The sequence below is a fragment of the Globicephala melas genome, chromosome 3 (genome assembly GCF_963455315.2).
Source record: "Globicephala melas chromosome 3, mGloMel1.2, whole genome shotgun sequence".
Taxonomy (NCBI): Eukaryota; Metazoa; Chordata; class Mammalia; order Artiodactyla; family Delphinidae; genus Globicephala; species Globicephala melas.
The window spans coordinates 63,721,840-63,745,495 of NC_083316.1; the positions used below are offsets into that span (position 1 = coordinate 63,721,840).

The window sequence follows — 23,656 nt, forward strand, 5'->3', positions numbered from 1 at the left end:
CTAAAAATAGAATTACTATATTACCCAGCAATCCTACTACTGGGCATATATCCAGAGAAAACCATAATTCAAAAAGACACATGCACCCAAGTGTTCATTGCAGCACTATTTATAATGGCCAGGTCATGGACGCACCTAAATGCCCATCGATAGACAAATGGATAAAGAAGATATGGTACGTATATACAATGGAATATTACTCAGCCATAAAAAGAATGAAATTGGGTAATTTGTAGAGACGTGGATGGACCTGCACACTGTCATACAGGGTGAAGTAAGTCAGAAAGAGAAAAACAAATATTGTATATTAACGAATATATGTGGAATCTAGAAAAATGATACAGATAAAGAGTTTGCAATGCAGAAATAGAGACACAGATATAGAGAACAAATGTATGGACACCAAGGGGGGAAAGTGGTGGGGGCGCTGGTGGGGTGAATTGGAAGATTGGGTTTGACATACATACACTAATATGTATAAAATAACTAATAAGAGCATGATATATAGCACAGGGAACTCCACTGTACAGTAGAAAGTAACACAACATTGTAAAACAACTATACGCCCCTGAAAAAATTATTCACGTTCATGTTACAAAATTACAAGAGTATACAGGAGTGTAAAATAAAGAGTAAAAAGTCTCCCTTTACCACCCTCCTACATATCCACTACCCAGAGGTAACTAGAGAAAGTTACATGTGTACTTCCCAGAAATTTTCAATTTATACTTTTATTTCTGTAGAATAATATATATAGTTCAAAGAATCACAAATGATATTTTACTGTGTAAATACATATATGGTATATAGTGTAAACATATACTATGTATATTTAATATATGTTGAAACTACAGAGTTCCATATCAACCTGCACATCAGTATTTACAGATGTCTAAGTTTTTTAACTGTTTTATAGTATCACATTGAATGAGTTTTTCCTAATATCTCAATTGCTGGATACTTGTTTCTTATTCATCTTTTTAATATTATTACCAACAGTGCTACTGTAAAGATTTTCACTACTTGTGAAAAATAATTTTAGTTAAATCCTTTAAAGTGGAATTGTTTAGTCAAAGGGTATATACACTTTTTATTATAAATATATGCCAAATTGCTCTTCAAGAAAGTTACGCCTCTACTAGTAGTATATAAAAGTGTCATTTTCACACTCTATGTGACTTAGCTATTGTCATACTTTAAAATCTTTGACATTCTGATGAGTGAAAAATGCTATCTTGTCATTGTAATTTGCTTATCCTAATTATATGTGACATTAATCATGTGCTCATTGGACATTTTTTTCTATGAGCTTCATAGTCAGTTCGTTTAGCCACTATTCTTTGGATTATTCATCTTTTCCATGTCAATTTGTAAAACCTCATTATACTTGAGAGAATTTTGCCCTTTATCTCTTAAATGTTTTGCAGATATTTTCTCAGAATTATTCTTTTTATTTGCGACATTGTTTACTGTATTTTTGTTATATGGTCAACATATTTTAAAATGAAAAAATACTGAACAAGTATTGGCTTTCCTATCCTTGACTCAAATTATTTTCTTTATAGCTTGAAAATATTATCTTATAAAGTGCTTAAACTATTAACATTTAGGACATATCAACAAAAACTTTATTTCAATTAACTAATTTATACGGTAAATTAAAATTTTCTTTTATTCTGATTCTACCTTTAAAACGACCACTAACTATATTTCATTTTCACATATGTTATGCTATTTAGGAAAAATATTTCTATTTTCAGTGTTCTACGCAAGAGTTCTTCCTGATTGTCAAAACCCTGTATCACCTGAAGTCAGAATTTCAAGCACTAATACCTGCTGTTAATTCCCATGTTCAGTCAGAGTTGCTCCAGACATTTATTTCAAAAATTCCTGAACTCCTCAGTCCAGTGGAGCATTACTTAAAGATTCTCAATGAACAAGCTGCCAAGTAAGTAGCAGACCCTTAGTTCTTCCTTTCTAGCAGTGAAAGTAATGTATTTGCCATTTGATGTGTGGATACTTAAGCTTCTATAGAAGTAATGATAGAAGTTGCATGTAAAACTAGAAATGTGATCGGATACTAAAGGCTCTATATTACAGCTGGAAATAACACTTAGTGTTTAGGCAGTTCTGTCATACAGAACAAATGCGGTACTTCTCCAGGTATCAGGTGATGAAAAGGTAAAGTCCAGGCCGAGCAAGTAGTAGCAGTTTATTAATCCAAAAATAGATGGCAGATGGCATCTTGTGCTTATTTGCTAGATATCCAGAGATCCTCTGCTTTATATTCAGAAACTGTGGAAGGAAAGTTATCCTCTAAGGAGTAGTTGTTTTACAATTTATCCCACAAAGAACTCTATGTATAAGAAAAAAGATTTGGCAGTATTTACATTAGTGTTTATTTTCTGAATATACAACATGAAATGTTGAATTTCATCTCTTGGTTTCACCATGGCAAGCATGAACTTGCAAAATGAAAATAATGTTAGGGTAATTTTGTCTGTCTTCAAAGAAATTAAGAAACTCACCCATAAGTATTTAGTGGAAGAGCTGGAATTAAAATCTTGTTCTCCTGACTTCCTACCCTTTGGTCTTTCATTATGTTTTGAAAAATAATTGTTAATTGGTATAAGTAATATGCTTTAATATATGTATTTGCATTTTCTCATTTTTTTAGGATTGGGGATAAAACCGAATTATTCAAAGACCTTTCTCACTTCCCTTTAATAAAAAAGAGGAAGGACGAAATTCAGGAAGTTACTGACAAGATCCAAACACATTTGCAAGAAATACGAAAAATACTAAAAAATCCTTCTGCACAATATGTGACAGTATCAGGACAGGAGGTAGTATCAAACATACTTTTCTTTTACATTAGTTTTTCTCAATTGGAAAGGATATTTTAAAATGTAAATAAAAATCTGAGGATAGATGAAAGTATTATTGTTTTCTTTTTTTCAGATTTTCTGTTTTGTTTCTTGGAAATATATTGTAATAGCTTATTTTGATAAGAATTTTCTTTTAATAACAGTATTTGGTTTGCTTATTTACTTTAGTCTCGGTAAAACCATGGAACTTAATGTTACATGTGTTTTAATATTATCTATTGAAATTGTAGAGAACCTTGACTATTGTAAATAATAACTTTCAAGACTTCATTTGCCCTAAATCCGGGAGAGAGAAGTTAGTCTTTTTCTCCCGGCCTGCAGATGATGAAATGATACAAACCGCCTAATGTAGTGAATAACCTACACTAATTGGATCACAAAGTGATTAAATGGCAGGGGTTCCTTTTGAAGCAGTATAGCTGCTGAAAGAACTGAAAAAAAAACTATAGCAAAAACCTACATTTAGTGGATCTTCCATAAGATTATGGTGCTGTCTAGAATGTGTTTTTTGGTATGTGTATTTCTGTTTAAAGTTTGATATTAGTATCTGAAAGAGAACCAGGAATAAGTACACTTTTTAAAGTGTACTTGTATCTGTCGGTCATATTCTGAGTCTTGACGTGTTGCTACTTCTACATCTTATGTTTAATAAAATATAAAGATTCCAACTGAGGGGATCTGAAAAATTCTACTTTGTTAAAATAGCAAATTAGGGAATTTGTGAATAATTTCTATAGGATGAACATTTTATTCTGAATTTTTAAAAATAGATATTTTTCTAGTGGGGAAAAGTATAATTTCAAATGTTTTTAAAATATTTGCACTGCTTTATCTATTTAGCCAAGTGTTGATTTGTTTGATTACTTGAAATAAATTCTACAGTAAATTATAATCTTTATTAAAATATTTATTAATGTAACAGACCAGTGATTAAGTCAGCCTGTCTTCTAGACAAAATTAAGATATTATACGAAGGCAGACATTTCATAATGCATTCCACATAGAGCTCTATATAACAGAAAAATGACTTCACCCTACATATACTTACTTCTCATTCTTCCCCTGAACAGGCAAATACCAAATACTTAATTGTATCTCTTGGTTTCACTATATAATTATGACCTTGCAAACTGACAAGTGATCTCAGTGCCACTGTTCTGTTCTATTTGTTGAAAATGAGATGATCAAAATTGCTTGATACATTAATAAAAGATGTTTAGTAGAAAAGTGGGGAAAGATGCCATTTCTACCACTTAAATGCTACATGACCATGGAAGAGTCACCTCTGTAGTGAGACTACTGTGAAGACCAATTGAGTTAAAATACATGAAAGTATTTTCTAATTGGAAAGCACTATGCATATATTATTCATATAATACTAATAATAGTAATATAGTTACCATTTGTCAAGCACTTGTTAATGTTCAGAATGGTGCTAAGTGCTTTGCATATATTATTAATCCTTGTAACAACACAAAAAGGGATTATTCCAGTTTTGCAGGAAAGAAAACTGAGACTTGGCATAGTATAGTGAGATAAGTTACCCAAGTTAGAAGCTCATTTCCAGCCCAGGTCTGCCTCCGATCTTTATACCATGTCGTTATTTCACTCAACTCACAAATATTAATACAAGAGATTATCAACATCATAGATTTTATTTGATAAAATCCAGACATTTTAGAGCTCATACTATTCAGACTTAAATAAAGCTCAAGGCTTTGGAAGACAGCCATGGATTCATTTGGCAGTTTTAAAGTAAAAATGGGGAAAACTGATTACGAATTCATAAGGGATAGTAGATTAGTTATTTTGTATCAGTATAGCATTGACATTTAAGAAAAAGCGCAGAGTGGAGATTAAGTAATTGGATTACAAAGGATTAACAAGGAAGGTAAATTATCTTATTATTTTTAACCTTTACTAAGTTAAGGTGATAAGTTTGAGGCAAGAAATTTCTTAGTTTTTAACAATAGGATGGATTCTTGTTGTTTTTTTTTTTAATCTGTAGAATCTTAATAGTACATCAATACAGAATCATTTTTATAACATTTTTTGGGAATTAGTGATTCTGTTCATTCGAACACCAAATGATAGTCAGCATTGTTATAATCAAATTCTGTTTAAACATTTGTACTGAAGTTATAAGCAAATTTAGAGATACTCAAAGGAATAAGAACAGACTCCATCAAATATGATTACCTCTGAGAAGTGAAGGAGGAGAGAAGGAAAACCCTTGTTTTATATATATGTGGTTCGTATTTTATACCCTTCGGTTCTGTCTGAAATTTTATTTCCATACATATAACTTTGTAATATATTTTTAAAAACCTGTTATAGCAGCCCTATGTGGTACATGGATCTTGTTAATATTAGTAAAAATAGACTGTCAAGTCAGTGTTACTTTTGGCACCATTCATTTTTTTCACCTTTGTTCCCAGTTTTTACGCGTTAGAATACTAAGCCTTATTGACTATGGTAAATTATTGTGTCTGACTCGGAGAGTATTGGTTTAGAAAATAGTGAAAGAAAGAAAATCCTGGAAAGAAAGTAATGAAAGCAGAAATTTACATAGCTTTACATAGTTAGTTCATTGCTTCTGTGGCAGTCTCTTTCATGTTTTATCTGTGGAGAGAATTGTTTCTTAACCTTGAATCAGATATGGAATAGGCATGGGATGATATTTAGACTTGAGGCAGTATTGATTAGTAGTTTTCTTAAGGAAAAGGAAAGAAATATTAGTGGAAAATCTGTAGAAACAATTTTATTAATTTGCAGCATATCCAAATATCTGCTTAGCAGGTTTAAGACGTAGAAAGCAATCTCTGTTATATTTTACATCTAAATAAAAAATATTTGCAAATTCCTAAGACATAGTGGGAAAGAAAGTGGGGAGAATAGGAATGGGTGAAGTGTGGCCTTGGAGAAAACGGAGAGCAGTTTCTGGAGTGTGATAAGAATTTAAGCAAACTTAACAATGATGCCAGTCCAGTGATTCCACGGGCTGTAGATCGAGTAACAATATCTGACATTTAACCAGGACAGAACTGGATCCCAGCAGAAGAATATGAGGGTTTGTTACAATGAATCTGGACAGACTTCTAGCATCCGCACCTGAGAAACACAGTCACGAACTATAGAGTGAGGGAAGTTGCTATGAGAACTCTCTAAGATTTCTGAAATATATGTTAATTTCCAATTTTTGTTAGTTTCCTTTTCTTTAGTAATAAAGTCTCTAAACAAAAGGCCTGTCTTCTCATTCTTAGAATGTTCATGAAATAGAAAATTTCCTATTCCATAGCTAGTGTAGAACAGAAAAAAATTTGCTAGTTGAAGACAATTCTGAGGAGAAACACAGGCTGAAAAGATGACACACAGGACCAGCACCTGAGGAAGTGACTCCAGGGGTTTAACAAGCAGGAGGTCCACGTAGCTTTCCTGATTCTCACTCTGTTTTCCATCCTGTATTGGCTCTATAAATGGCTTGCTTGAGGAGCTGTGGTCCTTAGAATGGACCCTGGATACTTACAGATTGAACAGTTATGGTCCAAACTATTCCCAAGGTGCTCCAAAGGGCTGTGACCAGTGGCAGTTGGTAATGAGTATAAGGCATGGATCTGAATCCAGAGCTGCCATGCTGCAGAGTTATGGTGAATAACTTAAGTACACTATCCTAGCTGGCTGCCCAGAGACCTCACTGAGGCAGTTGTAGCTTCTTTTCAAAATTTCCACCATCCTTAGGCAGTAATTCCTATGGAGCTCTGTGTTACCATGTCCTTCCCAAATATTAGTGATCTAACGTGGTCCTCAATTTTGCTGTTTGCCTTTGACATAGCTCCCCCCACACTTAATTTTTAAAAAGACCAATATGTTTTCTCATAGAACATTTCAAAATAATATTTAAGCAGAATTTTTTAGCCTACTCTTAAAGTGATTTCTCATCAGTGATATTTATTTTGTGAATTTTTTTCCTTAGTTACTTTTTTTTTTTTAGCCAAGGGGACTTTTAAAGACTCTTCACTCTTAACTCTTTAACTGGATATATCAGATTTGAAATTGTATTAATTCCCTCTATAAAAGAGGACATCATTAGTTATAAAATCTTTGCTAAGGATGAAAATTCTTAAAATTAACCATTAATTCCTATTATAATTAATGTAAAAGCTACAATGTTTCTATTAATAGAAAAGTAAACTCAAAAGCTAGGCTGATACTTTTTTTTTTTTGGCTGTGTTGGGTCTTAGTTGCAGTTGCAGCACGCGGGCTCTTTGTTGTGGTGCGTGGGTTTCTCTCTAGTTTTGGAGCGTGGGTTTTCTCTTTAGTTGTGGCATGCGGGCTCCAGAGTGCATGAGCTCTGTAGTTTGCAGTGTGCGGGCTCTAGTTGAAGCACACGAGCTCAGTAGTTGTCACGCACGGGCTTAGTTGCCCCGCGGCATTTGGGATCTTAGTTCCCTGACCAGGGATCGAACCTGCATCCCCTGCATTAGAAGGCAAACTCTCCACCACTGGACCACCAGGGAAGTCCCAGGCTGATACTATTAATAATATGCCTATTATAAATACCTGAAATGTTGTAAAACATGTGACAAAGTTCCTGTAGCCATCTCAAAATTAGTGGCCGCCACAGAGCTTCTGGGTCCCATCCCATACAAAATAAGTGTATTTTTTATTTGTTTATTTATTTAAATAAAACATTAAGTTTCATTGCAATAATACAGGAAAGTGAACAGGAAGAAGAGATGATATATAACTAGTACTAAAAATGGAAGGTGTGATTGAAGTAGTGATTTCATTTACTTCCTGGATGATTTCAGAAAAGCTTGTAGAGTACAGTTGGATCTATAAAGATATGGTTCATATAAATGAAAACTTAAAGAAGACACTTGTGAAGAAATCTATTCCTCCCTTAATTGCTGAGGAAGTTAAGTGCTTTGTCTGAGTATACTTTTAGAGGACTTAGGTTTCTTGGATAAAAACTATTACGATGAATCCTCTTCTGTTCAGAATTAGGGACTGACCATATCTCAAGCTGATATAACATCTAATAATCAAATATTTTAAAATTTTGTGTACTTAGAAATTCAGTCTTATTACTGAGTAATAGAATTCTTAAGATAAGTGGGTAGTAATAAATGAAAAAGGTCATTAAAGAAAAATCACCATTCGTAGTATGAACATAACAGTGTTACAGACATTAAAGCGCCAAGTTATATCCTTTATCACAAACTTTTTGCTGAATACAAATTGTACTTTATCCCAAGTATTGAAACCCTAATTAATAATATTTGGTTGTGCGGACACATGTGAACTCTCCCAATAACAATACTGGATTTATTTTGAATGTTTAGATTAATATTTGCTAGACTATTATAGCACAGTTTTTTTTTTTGAATTACAATCATTACATTTATTTTCAGCTATTATAGAACAATTTTGAGGAAGATTTAAAAGATTTAAAAATATAATGGTTAATCATTTAAATATCTAACCTTTATTTGTATTTATTTTAGTTTATGATTGAGGTAAAGAATTCTGCTGTATCTTGTATACCAACTGATTGGGTTAAGGTTGGAAGGTAAGTTTAAAAATACATGTTTTTTCTTATTAACGTGAATTATGACATGTGTTTACCTGCATGCTTCTGGTATGTTAATAACCACATCCTTGACATTAAAAGCAATTTTGGCCCTTCAGTTTCTTTATGGAACTTTAACTAGATGAATAATTATCTTAAACTCTTTTTATCCTGGATTTTAAAACATTTTTTCCAAAGGGTATCTTATTTGTGTACACTTTTCTTGTTTTGTGAACTACTGTTTTATTCTTATACCTCAGAGAACACTTTAAACACATGGAAAAAGAAAGTTGCAGAACCTTCAGTTATAAGATTAATTTGGTTGCTTGAACTTCTTGATGAATGCTATACCTGACATTTCTTTTAAGAAGCTGACATTTCATTTTGTGCCTCACTGAGCTTGCTTTCCATGGCACATAGTTATAATAGCTCTTTACATGTTCTTTTTTTTTTTTTAAGTTATATCATGAATTGATGAAAATAATCAGAAACAAAATTAGAGAACCGCGTTGAGACCCTGCCTTTTCTCCTTGGTTAGGCATTAATCCCCAAGAGGGGACTCTTTTAAAGAAGTGGTTTTATCGAAGTGTATTTCCTCTTGTGAGTAGCATCGTTTGTGAAATATTTATTACTACTGTTAATATGTTTGCATGAACTTGAGATGAAAATACTACATTTGCCTAAGATAGTAGAAGAGGGACTAGTAGCTGGTGATGGTATGAAGGAACTCTATGTTAAGAATGGAAGGAAATTTTAACATTATTTTGACATGATGTGTGAATGATTATGAATTTTAATTATTATTTTAATTAAAAAAGAAAACTATTTATTATCCATGGCCACTATCAAAGGATCCTGAAGGCACAGTCATGGGTTTCTTTACCCCTGATACCATCCTTTTTTTTCCTATGTTACCAGAAGCTATAATTGAATTTTGGGTATTATTGATTTTAGGGAATGTTTCCTCATTTTGCAGGCATTCTTTATCTGTTTTTGTCCTGTGCTACAGCTAATGAATGGTAATATGCTTTGTGAAGAGAAATTACTAGAAATCATGTTAGTGTATCTAGAACAATCACTAAAATGTCTCACTAAATGAGTTTTGTCAGAAGAGAACTATGATAAATATGTTTGCATAGAAATCTAGATGACATACTTTAAAAGCAATAAGCAAGGCATAAATCAGTGCCAGCGTCTTTCGAACATTTCAATGATGTAAATTGAATGAATAAATAAGACGGTATGGGGGAAGTTTCACTGTTATTTTTTATCTGTTGTTTAGCTATCAGAACCTTGACAGGAATAGGTTAGAATATCAAGTCAGATTTCTAATGTGAAAGGCTCACCTATAATCCAATAACTTGCCAAATTAAAGGTAATTGTGACAGCATGTTACAGGAGTGAGGGTGCAAACAAAGATCAGGATACACTCTGTCATCACCTGCCTATCACTCAATCTTGACCTTTTCTTCTTAAAGTTCCCATCATAGTAATAGCATCAATAGCAGTAATCCCCACCACCATGGGACAACTCCTAACATTGAGTACTAATGACATAGGTACTCTGCTAAGCACTATCTGATCCTCTCAACTGTACCTATAAGGTAGATATTATTATTATCCCTATTTGATAGATGAGGAAGGTTTTTAGTTTAGAGAAAGCCAGTTTTATTGGCCCAAAGTCACATAGCTAGCAAGTAAGTGGCAGAGTTGAAGCCTTGGTCTGGATTCTCTGACTGGGGACCCATAGCATCCCCCATTGTGTTCTGCAGCTTCTTGAGGAAGAAGCAGAGATGATATGCAAGCCCAGAAGAGGAGTACATGATATTTCTTCCCATCCAGGGTCACTGTGAATCTATAGTTAGATCATGAAGAACTCTTCTTTGACTGCTTCCTGAATTAATACATTGCTATTCTTTGTAATGCTTTTTTTTTTCACTGAAATACTTTAATCATACAAAAAAGTATAAAATATAAAAAATAATACCACCCTCACCAATATGTCCAACTCCCCGCTTTGTTAGGACTTCCTTTGTTATATTTGCGTCTGATCTTTTTTTAAAAAAGCAAGCATTTTCATTTAGTATAATTTAAAGAAAAAAGCTCTTTACTTATGAAACAGAAATTCTAAACTTTGACTTTGCCATATGGATATAACTTGAAATGAATTTTAAAAGCTTCCTGAACAAAGTCCTGTGAACTTCAAGTATTTTATTTACAGCAAAGATCTTTGGAGTCAGTAAAGTTCAGGATCATAATTGAAGAATGTTCTGTATTTACAGCTATTTACTTTCAACGCTTATCAGAGAACAATAACTACTTTAGTTTTCTGAAGTGATGGCATTACTGATTTCTTAGTAACCTTGATTTCCTATTTATGTTTTTTCTTCTCTTCCAGCACAAAAGCTGTGAGCCGCTTTCACTCTCCTTTTATTGTAGAAAATTACAGACATCTGAATCAGCTCCGGGAGCAGCTAGTCCTTGACTGCAGTGCTGAATGGCTTGATTTTCTAGAGTGAGTTTACAATGAAAAATATAATCTGACTTTTTGCTATGAGAAATAGACCGGAAAATCTTTCCATCAAAAAGAAAAGTAGAGATTACTGCTTGTGACCTGCCATAAAATAGTTGAGTACATGTGTTCTCTGATTTTATTTTTAATCCTTTGAAATGTAAGCTCATTTTAGTCTTTAGTAAGAAACCAAATATACTTTATTGTTACTGTACTAACATTTTGTTGCTAAGAATGTTTAGTAGTGTCACTTTGAAATTCTACCTTGGACTTTGTTTACTTTTCTTATATAAAGGCTTAACATTTTCAGAGTTGGACAAGTATGGGTTAGTTATTTTGTTTTTATCATTGCCATTTAATTTTTTTCTTATATTTTTACATCCTTTACATTTTCCCCCTAACTTTGTAATTTGAAAAATTTTACATCTGTGGGAAAATTGAAATGAAGATCTATATACCCTTCACCTAGGTTTATCAAGTGTTAACATTTTGCTACATTTGTTTTATATCTCTCTCATACACTTTTTTTTCCTGAAACGTTTTAAAGTAAGTTTTAGACAGTGTAATACTTCACACCTAAATACTTAAGCATACATCTTCTAAAAATAAGGACATTTTGCTTTGTAATCTTACATCATACCTAAGAAAAATTAATATTAATTTAAGAAATATTGAATTGCCTCAATTCCCCCTCCCCCCATATTTAGTTTTTTAATTTTTTTTATTGAAGTAGAGTTGATTTACAATGCTGTGCCAATCTCTGCTTTACAGCAAAGTGACTCAGTTATACACATATAGACATTCTTTTTTCATATTCTTTTCCATTATGATTTATCACAGGATATTGAATATAGTTCTCTGTGCTATACAGTAGAACGTTGTTGTTTATCCATGCTGTATATAATAGTTTACATCTGCTAATCCCACACTCCTAGTCCTTTCCTCCCCCACCTCCCTCCACCTTGGCAACAAGTCTGTTCTCTATGTCTGAGTCCTCCTCCCCCCATATTTAACAAAAACTTTCACATGTTGCATTTGGTTATTATGTTTCTTTAGTGTATTTGAATCTAGAATAGGCCCCTACCTTTTTGGATTTTTATGAGATTTTTTTTTTTTTTGAAGAGTCCTGCCTTTGTCTTAAAGAATGTCTCATTCTGGATTTATTAATAGTCACGTGCTCATATTTAATTTAATTTGCTCGTGTGCTGGTAAATGGTTAACAGCCAACTCTCTGGAAGAGTAGTAGTGTGTGTTTGATTTCTGTTGTGTCACTACTCCCACCTGGACTGATTGCAATCTCCTGCTGGACTGGATTGGGAAGAGGTGTGCACAGCTGAGTTTCAAGAGTCAATGGGAGCTGGCTCCAGACCACCACACATCTAAGCACTTTATATATGTTGGCTCATTATTCCTCACAAGAACCCTATTAGTGAAATACTGTTATCATCCCCAATTTAAAAATGGATAAAGTGAGATGCAGAAATGAAAAATAAGTTGCTCACAACAAGGGTAAGGATTGGAGCCCAGATGCAACCCAGGGTATCTGGTGGTAGGGTGTGTGCCCCTTACCATCAGGCTGTAGAGCCCACCCATGGTGAATTTATCCATGGGCATCAGTCTAAACAGAAATCTTTCTCTTTAAAAACTTGAACAGTATTCAGTGAAGTCTTCAGGGAGCTTTACTCCATTTAAATTAACCAATCTGACAAGTGGAAAAAAAGGAACAAAAAAGATAATATGTCAGTTTTTAAAAGGTAATAAATTGGTACCGTCTCTTGTTGCCCAGCAAAGTTTTGAATTATAGCATCAGAAAGAGATTTTGTTACCGACCAGGGTTTTTGGCCTCCTTAATCAATAGAAATTGATCAGAGGCCAGACAAGAAGTTCAGGCAAGGCTTTATTGGGGCCCCTGCTGCAGCAGGGGGGAATGAGAACAAGCAACAGGTTCCCTTGCTCGCTCAGGGGGGCCAAGCTCGTTCCTTATACGGGGTGAGGGTAGGGGTGTGGCCAGGGGTCAGGCCGGAGGGGTGGCTTAGGTGGCTTGCCCACCCCTTAGGTGATGTTGTGAGCTGGGGGCGTGTGCAGCGCCCTGCTTTTGCTCCTGACCCCGTGCTTTTGCTTGGGGCTCTTCAAAAGTGACCGTTGGGTTTTTTGGTCTCTTTGTATCTTTTGTCCAGAATTTGCCCCAACTGGGCATGTGAGCAGTTAGTTTTGGTCCCATATAGTTCCTTTGTATTTTGTTGCTCGAGGAGAGGTTTGTCCAGGTGTATATCTTTGGAGAAGTGTGTGTGTGGGGGTGGGTGGGGGCGTGTGTATCGTCTCAAATATTAAGTGATTAATTCTGGATGATGAGGTTACTGGAAATTTAATGTACTTTGCAGATACATGATATCAAAAGTTCCTATAATATACATATATTACTTTCAAAATGAGAAAAATATGTTAAATTTTTTATCTTAAAAAAGAGTATTGGCTGAAATTTAGCTACAGCATTTGCAACTAGAGCCCCAACTTGAGAATAGCATTGATTGTTATGGCATACTGTTTACTGAGGTGCCAGATGGTGTGAATATAATGTCATTTCAGAAATGATTAACCTCATTGAACGTGACACCAGAGGATTGAATACCAGCTATACAAAGTGTTTTTGTCTCTTACTGAGATACTAACAGTTGTCCATTAGTCACATTACTTTTTATCAAAATATCGTAAGAAATCAAGGCTGTAACAAAGTCTGTGAATAGAACCCTCTCTCAAAAAACTGTCTCTTCTTTTGTGTTCTAGAAGATGGGCTGTGGATATTGAATAATCTCAACTGCAAATTCTTTAAAAATTGAATTATAATACCTCTCACACAGTCACTTGATTATTTTAGAAATTCATTTGCAAATAAAAATATCCTCCTTTTTTATTAACTTCAGATATCATTGAGCAACATTTGATAGTAAACATATGATGGTAAACTGTCATAACAGCTTTAGAACACAAGTGTCTTAATCTTCTTCCCATGGACCCAGCAATATCTTTTGACCAGAAATTAAATCACAGTGTTTAGGTGAAGTTGTTTGGTGGCCTAGTGATAAAGTTGCACGTTGTTATGACATAAACCCAGTCTATCAGATTGTTATCTGAACTGCCCATTTTTCAGCTTGTCATTTTTCTAAGTATGAATGATCTCTTTGAAATTTGGCAAAGTGTAGCAAATAGACAAAGACCGAGAAGTCCAACAAGGCTTCTTAAGAATTATGAAGTTATGATGGTGATGTTTAAGGTTTATGATAGTTTTAAAATTTTTTTTCACATGCCTTATTTATACAATTGACATGAAAAAGAACATTGTCATCCGTATCAAAATAATTACCTTCTCTCTCCTGCCTTTTTTGTTGTTAAACTGAAATGGTACTGACTGAGCGTTATGTTACTCATTTCAATCCCGGAAGTTAGAAGGTCATCAGGGACAGTTACCCTCAACCTAAGGCTGTTGGGTAGTGGCAAATTAGGGTTTTAGTAGCCTGGACAGGACTTGAGAAGAATGGAGTGAGAGTAGGAAAAAATTGGCTGCTTTTTTTTTTTTTTTTTTTTTAAGTGCCACAGGTACTTTGACACTCAGATCCAGAGAGGCAAGAGCAGAAACATCAAATGTGGCTGCTCTCTGGCAAAAGAGAGAGTGCCAGGATAGGAAGACCAGATGGGTCAGTAGTTAGAATTAGGGACAGAATCAGCCACAGTCCAAGGGATAGATGAGTGGTCAGATCTAAAATTGAAGCCAGACCAGAAATGACAAGGCCTGATCACGGGGCAACCACTCAGGAGTGTTACATCTGTGCATCACGTGGCATCTTCAAAACTGAGTTTTGTTTGTTTGTTTGTTTGTTTTTTGCGGTATGCGGGCCTCTCACTGCTGTGGCCTCTCCTGTTGTGGAGCAGAGGCTCCGGACGTGCAGGCTCAGCGGCCATGGCTCATGGGCCCAGCTGCTCTGCAGCATGTGGGATCTTCCTGGACCAGGGCACGAACCCATGTCCCCTGCTTCAGCAGGCGGACTCTCAACCACTGCACCACCAGGGAAGCCCAAGAGTCATTTTTAAGGTGAAAACTTGGTGCTCCTGTCTGATGGCAGGGGCCAGTCTCCTTTGTGCTTGGGATTTTGCACAGACTCCTAATACTGTTAGTGGGATTCATGTTGTTTGTTTTGATTAACTTTAATTCAGGGAGAAATTGATAAATTGTATTCATTATGCTCCATCTACTCAAAGAAGTTTAAAATATACTGTAATGTAAAGATATATTTTTCAGTTCACAAATTTTTCAATTCACAAAGTTAATGCAGAAATAAAACTGGATATTTAACGTGTCGTTTCTAGTATCTGAAAAAGTCATTTACATAGAATAATCTAATATTAATAAAAAATCAGAAATTACAGATTCTAAAAGATCAATACAGTATTATAGTAATAACTAATCACATAGTAGCTTAATCTGGATGTCATTTTCAAGCTAGGAAGCACTCTAAAAACCTTTGGATTTAAGAAGCAAACAGACTAAATCTCTGTTTCTGAAACCCATAGTACAATACAGAAATATTTTTTAAGAGAAGCATTCAGCATAACAGTCATCACTTTTGTGGGGACCTTCTTTAAAAGGGTATAAGGGACTCCTGTGACAAGAGATAATGGAATAATCTAAGCAAAAAAAAAAAACAAAGAGAAGGAAACCCCCTGGATACATTCCTATATTTTTTCTTGAATAAGTCTTTCAGTAAAGTCTTTTAAGCTTTTAGATCACCAGCTACTTAATTGGCCAAAGATTTGAGTCAATGGCAGACCTATCGAAAAACAAGTCTAAGGTTTAATTTCTATATGGATTATTAATGAGACAACTGACGGTTACTGAAAAAAAGTACCTTTCTTCTTGCTTGCCTTCAGTGAAATTCATTACAGTGTCAACTCTATGGGCTAGATGTTAAATAAGTAAATCAGATGGATTTGGGCTCTACCATCGAGAAGTTTCCAGTCAATGTGAGAGAAAGATAGTAAGACTGTTATTCCTAGTTTGGATGATGCTGTGAAGGAGAAGCACAAAGGGAGGCTGACCCATTTGGCTAGTTCCTGACATTATTTAAGCTAAATGAAAATGATCACTACATTAGTGTTCATTAGGTCTGAGTTGAGGTGTCATGGTCAGATGAAATGTGCAATAAGGTATTAATAGTAGACATCTTTTGTATAGAAACTTTTAAATATATATATTTCTTTCCAAGTGAAAGAAAAAGAAGCCTCAGTCAAGTTATTAAACAGAAAAGTAGTTCACTGTAATTTCCACCTTTCTTAACTGCTAGGTATGCCTGGTTATTTTGTTTATGCTCATCTAAGCTAACAAAGTGATTACTTATTGTGCAGCTTTTACAGGTCTAAGAAATCAATTTGCTCACCTTGTTGTTGTTGTTTCTGTAGGAACTTCAGTGAACATTATCACTCCTTGTGTAAAGCAGTACATCACCTAGCAACTGTTGACTGCATTTTCTCCTTGGCCAAGGTCGCTAAGCAAGGAGATTACTGCAGGTAATGTGTTTTTTCATTTCTCCCCTTTTCCAGTGCTTTAGAACAGATAGAATTATTCAATTAATTTCAGTGTTTTTATTGTAAGGTATTAAAATTACTCAAATATGTTGAACTCTTGGTAAAGCTGAATGTCATACACATATAGCTTGATTTAAGAAATTCCTTTCTTGCTGTACCATTGAGTGCAGTGAAAGCAGATATTCACTATAACTAGAGGGGAATGTTACATATTTCAATTTTTAGGTTTATGTGGGTGACATTTTCATAAAGGAGCAATCCTTTCATTTGTTAGCATTCACTGGAACACTTTATGATATGTTTAACTTTATAATTATAAAAGTCTCATTTAAATATCATCTAAATCAGATATGGGGGAGAGTTAAGGTATGATTCATTTTGAGGCAAATTGCACTCAATTGCTCTTGCTGAAGTCCAAATCTTAAGCATCAGCTAAATCTTTGACTCAGTGCTCTATCCTCTAGGCCCACTGGGGCACAAGGGTCCTGCTTTCCTGACCCACTGGGGTGGCAGTCCTGTTCCTGTAGATTTGCTTGGCAAAGGTTGGGCCCCTAGGGCTCCAGGCCACCCAGCTGCCACGGTGGCTCTGTGCCTGGGCCCTGCCCATGAGATAGGTCTCTTTGGTGGCCCCACTTCTGCTGGTGCTCTGTGCCTGAGCTCACTCTAGCAACTGCCCCAGACCGGAATTTTGCACTGGTGGCTCTCTGTGACTCCTGTGGGCATTGCCCTATCGGGGGCTCTCTGGGGTCTCTTTTATAAGAATACTAGCCCATTCTTGAGGGTTCTGCCCTTATGACCTAATCATCTCTTAGGGGCATAGTTTTGAATACCAGCCTGGTTTTTGACAACTGACTTTAAACAAGTTTCGTAACCTGTCTGATCCTCAGTTTCTGCATTGACGAAATAATACCTGCCTCTTAGAAATGTTGTGCAAATTAAATGTGATAAAGACATTATGAAACTTCTAAGCAGGACCAGGTAGATGATAAACACTTAATAAACAGCAATTGTTACTCACAGATGTTTATTCAAAAATCAGAAAGAATTAAGTATTGTAAAAGTTTTTTGTCTTTAATAAAAAATATCTGAGCCTAAGGGTTTTTAGTATGTTTCATACCTATAATAATTTATTTTTTAAAAATCATTTTCCATTTTCTATCAATTCGCAATCTTGTCTGTCTCTTTGAACATGGTAAGCATAGTTATCTTAAAGTCTGTGTCTGATGATTCGAATATCTGTAGTCCTTGTGGGCCTGTTTCTATTGTCTGTTGTTTCTGTTCATTTTCATTCATGTATCTCCTTGAATGCCTGGTTATTTTGATTATCTTGTAGGCATTGTATTTGCAAAATCATTTGTAGAAATAATTTGATGTTATATTTCTTCTGAAAGAGTCACATCTCAATACACTAACGTCTGGCATCACTTAGTCCTTATCAGGGCTTGAGGTGATTCAGAGATTCAAAGGCTCAAATATTCAAAGGTTCAAAGATTCAGAATCTGCATTTCTCACTTCATATGCACTCTTATGCCTGATGCGCAGCCTTTGGTATCTCAATCCAGATTAAAGCTGTCCATAGTGCTCAGTGTCAGCCGTTCCCTCAGTAATTGGCAAACAGTCTCCCTGACCCTCAGTTCTACCCCAGATCCTGCCCTGGTAATTCCTTGCTGTCCTGTTAGTTGTCAGGAGCCTTCAAGTAGCTGTTTTCTGTACTTTATCCAACCTCTTACTTGTCCTCAGTACGATTGTTCCAAACCACCTCTTCTATCAGTAAGACAATTTCAGAAATGTTGCACACTAAAATACTATTCTAATTGGATACTATATATTTTATATTAAGAAAAATCCACCTGAAAAACTTAAATGAAAAATCACGCCATAACCTTTAAGTAATATACTCAGTCTCTTTTTTAGCAGCCATAAAATTGAGTGTAAATAGCCATGAAATAGGAAACGTTTATCTAAAATACCTTTTAAACTAGTACTTAAGTATCTGAAGTTTATACTTTTTTTTCCTTAGATTTCCAACTTGTTTAAAGATTTCAGTGCATCTGAGTTATTGCAGTTAAAATTGATTATTTGGCTTCATAATTACAGTCTCTTCTTTCTAAATGCTATTAGGACACTTTATTCACTAGAGTCTAAATCTTTATGCAGAAGTTCTTATTCTAGGTCTTTCTATCCAATTCGTATTCTGGACATTATACTGTTTTATTAATATGGATTATGTTTTGTTTCTCTGGGGCATTTAAAGGAGAATGATGCAATTTTAAAAATATAAAATAAGTAAATTTGTTCAAGTTCAATGTTTCATTCTTTTCAGGCAGAATCCAGATTTTCTCAGTTCTTTCTCTTCAGTGCCACAAAATGCCCTCAACATGATCTTCGTATCTTTCTTGCTGTAACTGTCCTGTCCTAGTATATCATCTCAGCTCTCTGAATAATCATTTGCTTCTTACTATACCAGGAAGTGTTTTGTCATTATGTAATTTTGATAGTAACAGAATAAGTCAGTGTAGATTTTAGAGCAGAAAAAATCAAATTTTTATTCTAAAGTGAAAACCTTCCTGGGAAATCATATCAATGTCATGAATATATGTTGATTTCACTTGGCAGAGCACTTAGAATTTTATTTTAAAACTGATATTGCTTATAGTTGGTTTCATCTTTTTTCTTTTACAGTAGATTCATAACCCATTTAGGTAAAAATTGTATTTTAAAATTATACCCTAAAATTCAAAAACTGTCCTTTTCTTGTAATTTTAAATGTCCTTTTCCAAAGGATGATTTCGAATTGTTTACTCAGAAGATACTTTAGTGACTTTCTTTGAGACATGTGAGTGTACATTCTTGGGGTTTTGTTAGCCAGATATATTTAAGAAGAATTTAAGTATTTATTTAGGAAAGTAGTATTTCTTGGTGTTTTGAGTAAGTTCAGAAATGTGCTTATATGTGAAAGTTCTGAGTCTAAGCACTTGAGGAGGTCATTGATAGGATGTTAAGATGAAAAAGACCAGCAAGTGGCCAAGAAATTGATGAAAAGGCGTTCAACCTTAGGAATCAGTGATTGCAAATTAAAGCAATGAGGTCACACTGTTAAAAATTAGAAAGTTTGATAATACCAACTTTAGATAAGGGTATGAAAAGTCACCTTTCATATCCTGCTGGTAGGAGGGTAAATTGATACAGGTATCTCATCTGTTAACAAATATGCATACCCTATGATTTGGAAATTCTGCTTCAGGAATTTCCTCTGGCTTAGAGAAACACCTGGAAATATGCACATGCACACGTATATATGGGTGTTGATTGGAGCATTGTTTATAACAGTGAAAATCTAGGCAGTCTAAATGTTCAACAGTGGAGAACAGCTAACTTATTATTCATTCAGCACCTTCCAAAGAATGCTGAAGTTCTGACAAGGAATGATCTGTCATCTTCTGTATTCCATGCCATCAGGGTTCACTGGACCTAATTTCAGCTTTGAGTTCTTTAAAGGTCTTCCAAAGAACAAAGAGACAATTTACCTTTTTTTTTTTTAAAGGAGAATAAAATTTATTGTGTCTTGCATTTACCAGATGGGTCCATTGGACCCTTTTATAAATCAAAGATTCATTTTGGGATCTTTAATGATTTTTATCTTGCTTATGTCTGGAATGCTTTACTATTTCATCATCCTAGGAATGATTTCATCACTGTTTATCAATTTTTCCCAGTATGCTGTAAAAGTCTAAAATAAGAAGGAAGCTGGAGAATGATGATGCAAAATTAAGATAGAAAGCACTGTCACGTCATTCTTCATTTTTCTCATTGTATTTTCTGAAGAGTTACATCATCTTTCAAGAAGGTATATAAGAAGATTGGAGATGCCACTCTTGTAGTTTGCTTCTAACTTTGAGGCTACACAGTTGAGAACTCAGAATTTTTCATTTCTCACCCATAATAGCAAAGAGAAAAAAACTGATGGGAGACATTTCATTGTTACTAGGTTATTCAAAAGATGAATGTGAAGGGAAAGATAGCAGTGCTCTAGATACTAATGATGGTGGTGAAATTTCTGGTGTAAACAAAATCTCAGATTATGAGTGTGTGGATAATAATATCCTAGGCGCACTGTCTCCAACTCAAGAATTAGTGTGTGAGTAATTTATTTGTGAGGGCAAAATGAAATGTAGTATTCTTATCCAGTTTGTTATTCCAAAGGAAACACACAGCATGCAATACTTAGTGACAAGAAACGGGACCATCCTGTTTTGCTAAAAGGACGTCTGGGAGTATTCTTTTATGATATTTGTGCGCTAAAATTTACTTGATGCTGTTTGCTGCTGGATAGGTGCTGAAGGCAGGAGATTGAAAGAAAATCGATGATATAAAATAAAAATACTCATTTGATTGATTATTCTAATTGTATTTATAAAGGTAAGTGCAAAAATGTTCTGCAGTTATGAAACAAAGAAGATGGCTTGTCTTCTCTTTTACAAAATTATGAGCTTTAAAAGATTTCAAAAAAATTCTTCAAACAGTGCATTTTTTTTTCAAACAGTGCATTTTTGTTGCAAGTGGTAAAAGAATCAGAAATAATGATAAGCTAAAACCTATTAGAAATGTATTGAAATCTAGAATTAGTATTTATAAATGAATATGGTCCAGATGCATGCATGACAGCTTATGAACAGTTATTTACATTCACAGTGTGTTGCCCATTCCAGGTATATATGCCTTCAAAACCAGGAAATAGAGAATAAAAATTTGAGATTTGCTGTATTTGAATTCTTACTAAAATTTGTCATGATTTTTTTCACTATTCTTTTATTTGCATTTCTACATATTACTTGTAAAATGACTTAGAAATACTTAAAAAATAAATGAAAGATTCCATTGGACCCATATGGTAAATGGTGAAATCTGCCTTTTATATGTATTGAGGAATATTAAGGGAGAAAAAAAGTAGTTGTGGAATGATATCTTACAGTATGATTTTTTTTTTTTTTAAGAAGAAATCACAAAGCAATACAATCAGTGTATATAAACTTAAATGCAGAGAAGAAGGTTGGAAAGAGTAGACTCCAAACTGCTCTCAGTGGTAACCTCTGGGGAGGAGACTGAGAGAAGGACAGTGCTCACAAGAGCTTGGATAGATAAAGCTATAGATAAAAACAGAAAGATAAAACCTTAAAAATCAAAACCAGCAAAACAAACAAACATTTTTTATATCAAAAAAAGTGAAAGATACTAAAGACCATATAAAGATGTTTTAATTAAACAGAATATGAAACTTTTAGGTCCTTCTGTCCCCAAGTCCAACACACAATTTTTATTAATGTAATAATTAAATCTAGAAATAATTTTGCCTGATTTTCTTTATTTTGCTTATTACTAAAAATGATTTAAGTAGCAATGATCTGAACTGTAGTTTCTATTAATGAAAATATTTTAGAGAATAGTAGAAAAATAAAAAGGATCTCATAAAGGTAGTTACGGAGCTATCGTAAGACTCTGCTAAAGTTTGTGCTTCAGAGCACTATAATTATAATTGTCTTTCCAATTCTGATTCTGCAGTTGAAATTTAAGTTTTATACTCAAAGACATTCTGAACATATGTTCTTAAAGTCCATGTTTAAGGTTTTGTTGTGTGTCTGACAGACTGGCCACAAAAATTTTCATGCTCTTAGAGATTTTTTTAAAGCCTGTTTCCTTGCCTTGTAAATTGAAACATGCTTCTTTTCGCAGACCAACTCTACAAGAAGAAAGGAAAATCATAATAAAAAATGGCCGGCACCCTGTGATTGACGTGCTGCTGGGAGAACAGGGCCAGTATGTTCCCAATAGTACAAATTTGTTGGTAAGTACCACATCATGGCCAAAAATAAGTGAAAGATGATAACACTAATCTCAAACTTTTAAATACCAAATAATGTTTTAAAAATTTACACAAGTTTTACCTTAGGCTTTAAATCAACTAATCCTTGGCTGTAGTTTTATATTCACCACCAAATATGGAATCAGTGCTATTTCCAATGGAAGACTATCTATAGAGGGAACAATTTAGCAACTAAAGGATTAGCCTTAATTAGTTATCCTTGGTAATCCAGGGAAAATATTTTATATTTATAAATGCTCGCAGATGCTAATGGGGTAGAATCATGCCATGGTTTTGCAGATTCCTGTTGGTGTGTAGTATAGGCTTTGTCTTGTGCTCTACTGTTTTCAAACATTCTGTTAAAGAATCACAGATGCTTCAGCTGATTTCAATGATAAGAATTTTTGTTATATGGGCTAGAGTTCTCTTATACTACATTAATGATTTAAAATACTTATTCATTTAACACATACTGACTGAGTTCCTATTTAGCCCCAGGTAGTGAAGCAGAGTATTAGGACAGAGAGTGGGAAGCAAGACAGAAATACCCCTACCCTTAGAGAGCTGGTGGTCTAGCAGAGAAGATAGTTTATTACAATACAGCTTGGTCAGGCTAGGGTACAGGAGACCAGGTGTCATGGAGCACGTAGTAGGTTGACCTAACCCAATGTAGGGGGAGCATTTGCGAAGTTTCCCAGGGATGAAATACTGACTGAAGAGAGTGAGTCACTGCAGGCCAGGGAAATGGAGAGGAGTATTCCAGGTCAGAAACCAGCACGGTAGAGTCTGGGAGTGAGGCAGGGTGGGTTCAGGGAACTGAAAGATGTTGAGGAAGGTTGGGACATAGAGTGTAAAGAAAAAAGTGTCAGAAATAAGGAAGAGGCCAATTTGTTTAAAGCCATGTTAAGGAATTTAGATTTTTTTTTTTCCCTAAAGGATTGAGAATACTAGCAAGAGAATGATTAAAGCTGGGGAAAAAAGTGAACTCTGTGTGTATGTGTGTGTGTGTGTGTGTTAGTGTGTTACATAGAATTACATTGTCAAAGATAAACAGAGCTGTATACTACCTCACACTAATTAAAGTGGCAAGGGTGGTTTTATTCAGTAATATTATTGCATAGGGAAAAGAGTCCAGCTTGAACTGAATTCAACTTCAGTTTGTACAGAGGTGACTGGGTGTCTTAAAGGGAAAATGAGGGAGTAGGGAGGAGTGGTGGGTGTGGGCAGGTTCAAGGAAGTGGGAACAG

The 23,656-nt window shown here is 34.6% G+C and overlaps 1 protein-coding gene across 4 annotated transcripts in view; it reads left to right on the top strand.

Moving 5' to 3' along the window:
- The window catches only part of MSH3 (mutS homolog 3), a 211,435-nt gene that overhangs the window by 130,117 nt on the left and 57,662 nt on the right, over positions 1–23,656 (top strand). For all 4 annotated transcript variants that reach the window (XM_070045159.1, XM_030846850.2, XM_070045157.1 and 1 more), the window contains exons 14-19: positions 1,761–1,948; positions 2,678–2,846; positions 8,396–8,460; positions 10,859–10,975; positions 16,424–16,531; positions 22,280–22,391. In XM_070045159.1, coding sequence (XP_069901260.1) covers positions 1,761–1,948; positions 2,678–2,846; positions 8,396–8,460; positions 10,859–10,975; positions 16,424–16,531; positions 22,280–22,391 — 759 coding nt within the window. The remainder of the gene's footprint in view (positions 1–1,760; positions 1,949–2,677; positions 2,847–8,395; positions 8,461–10,858; positions 10,976–16,423; positions 16,532–22,279; positions 22,392–23,656) is intronic.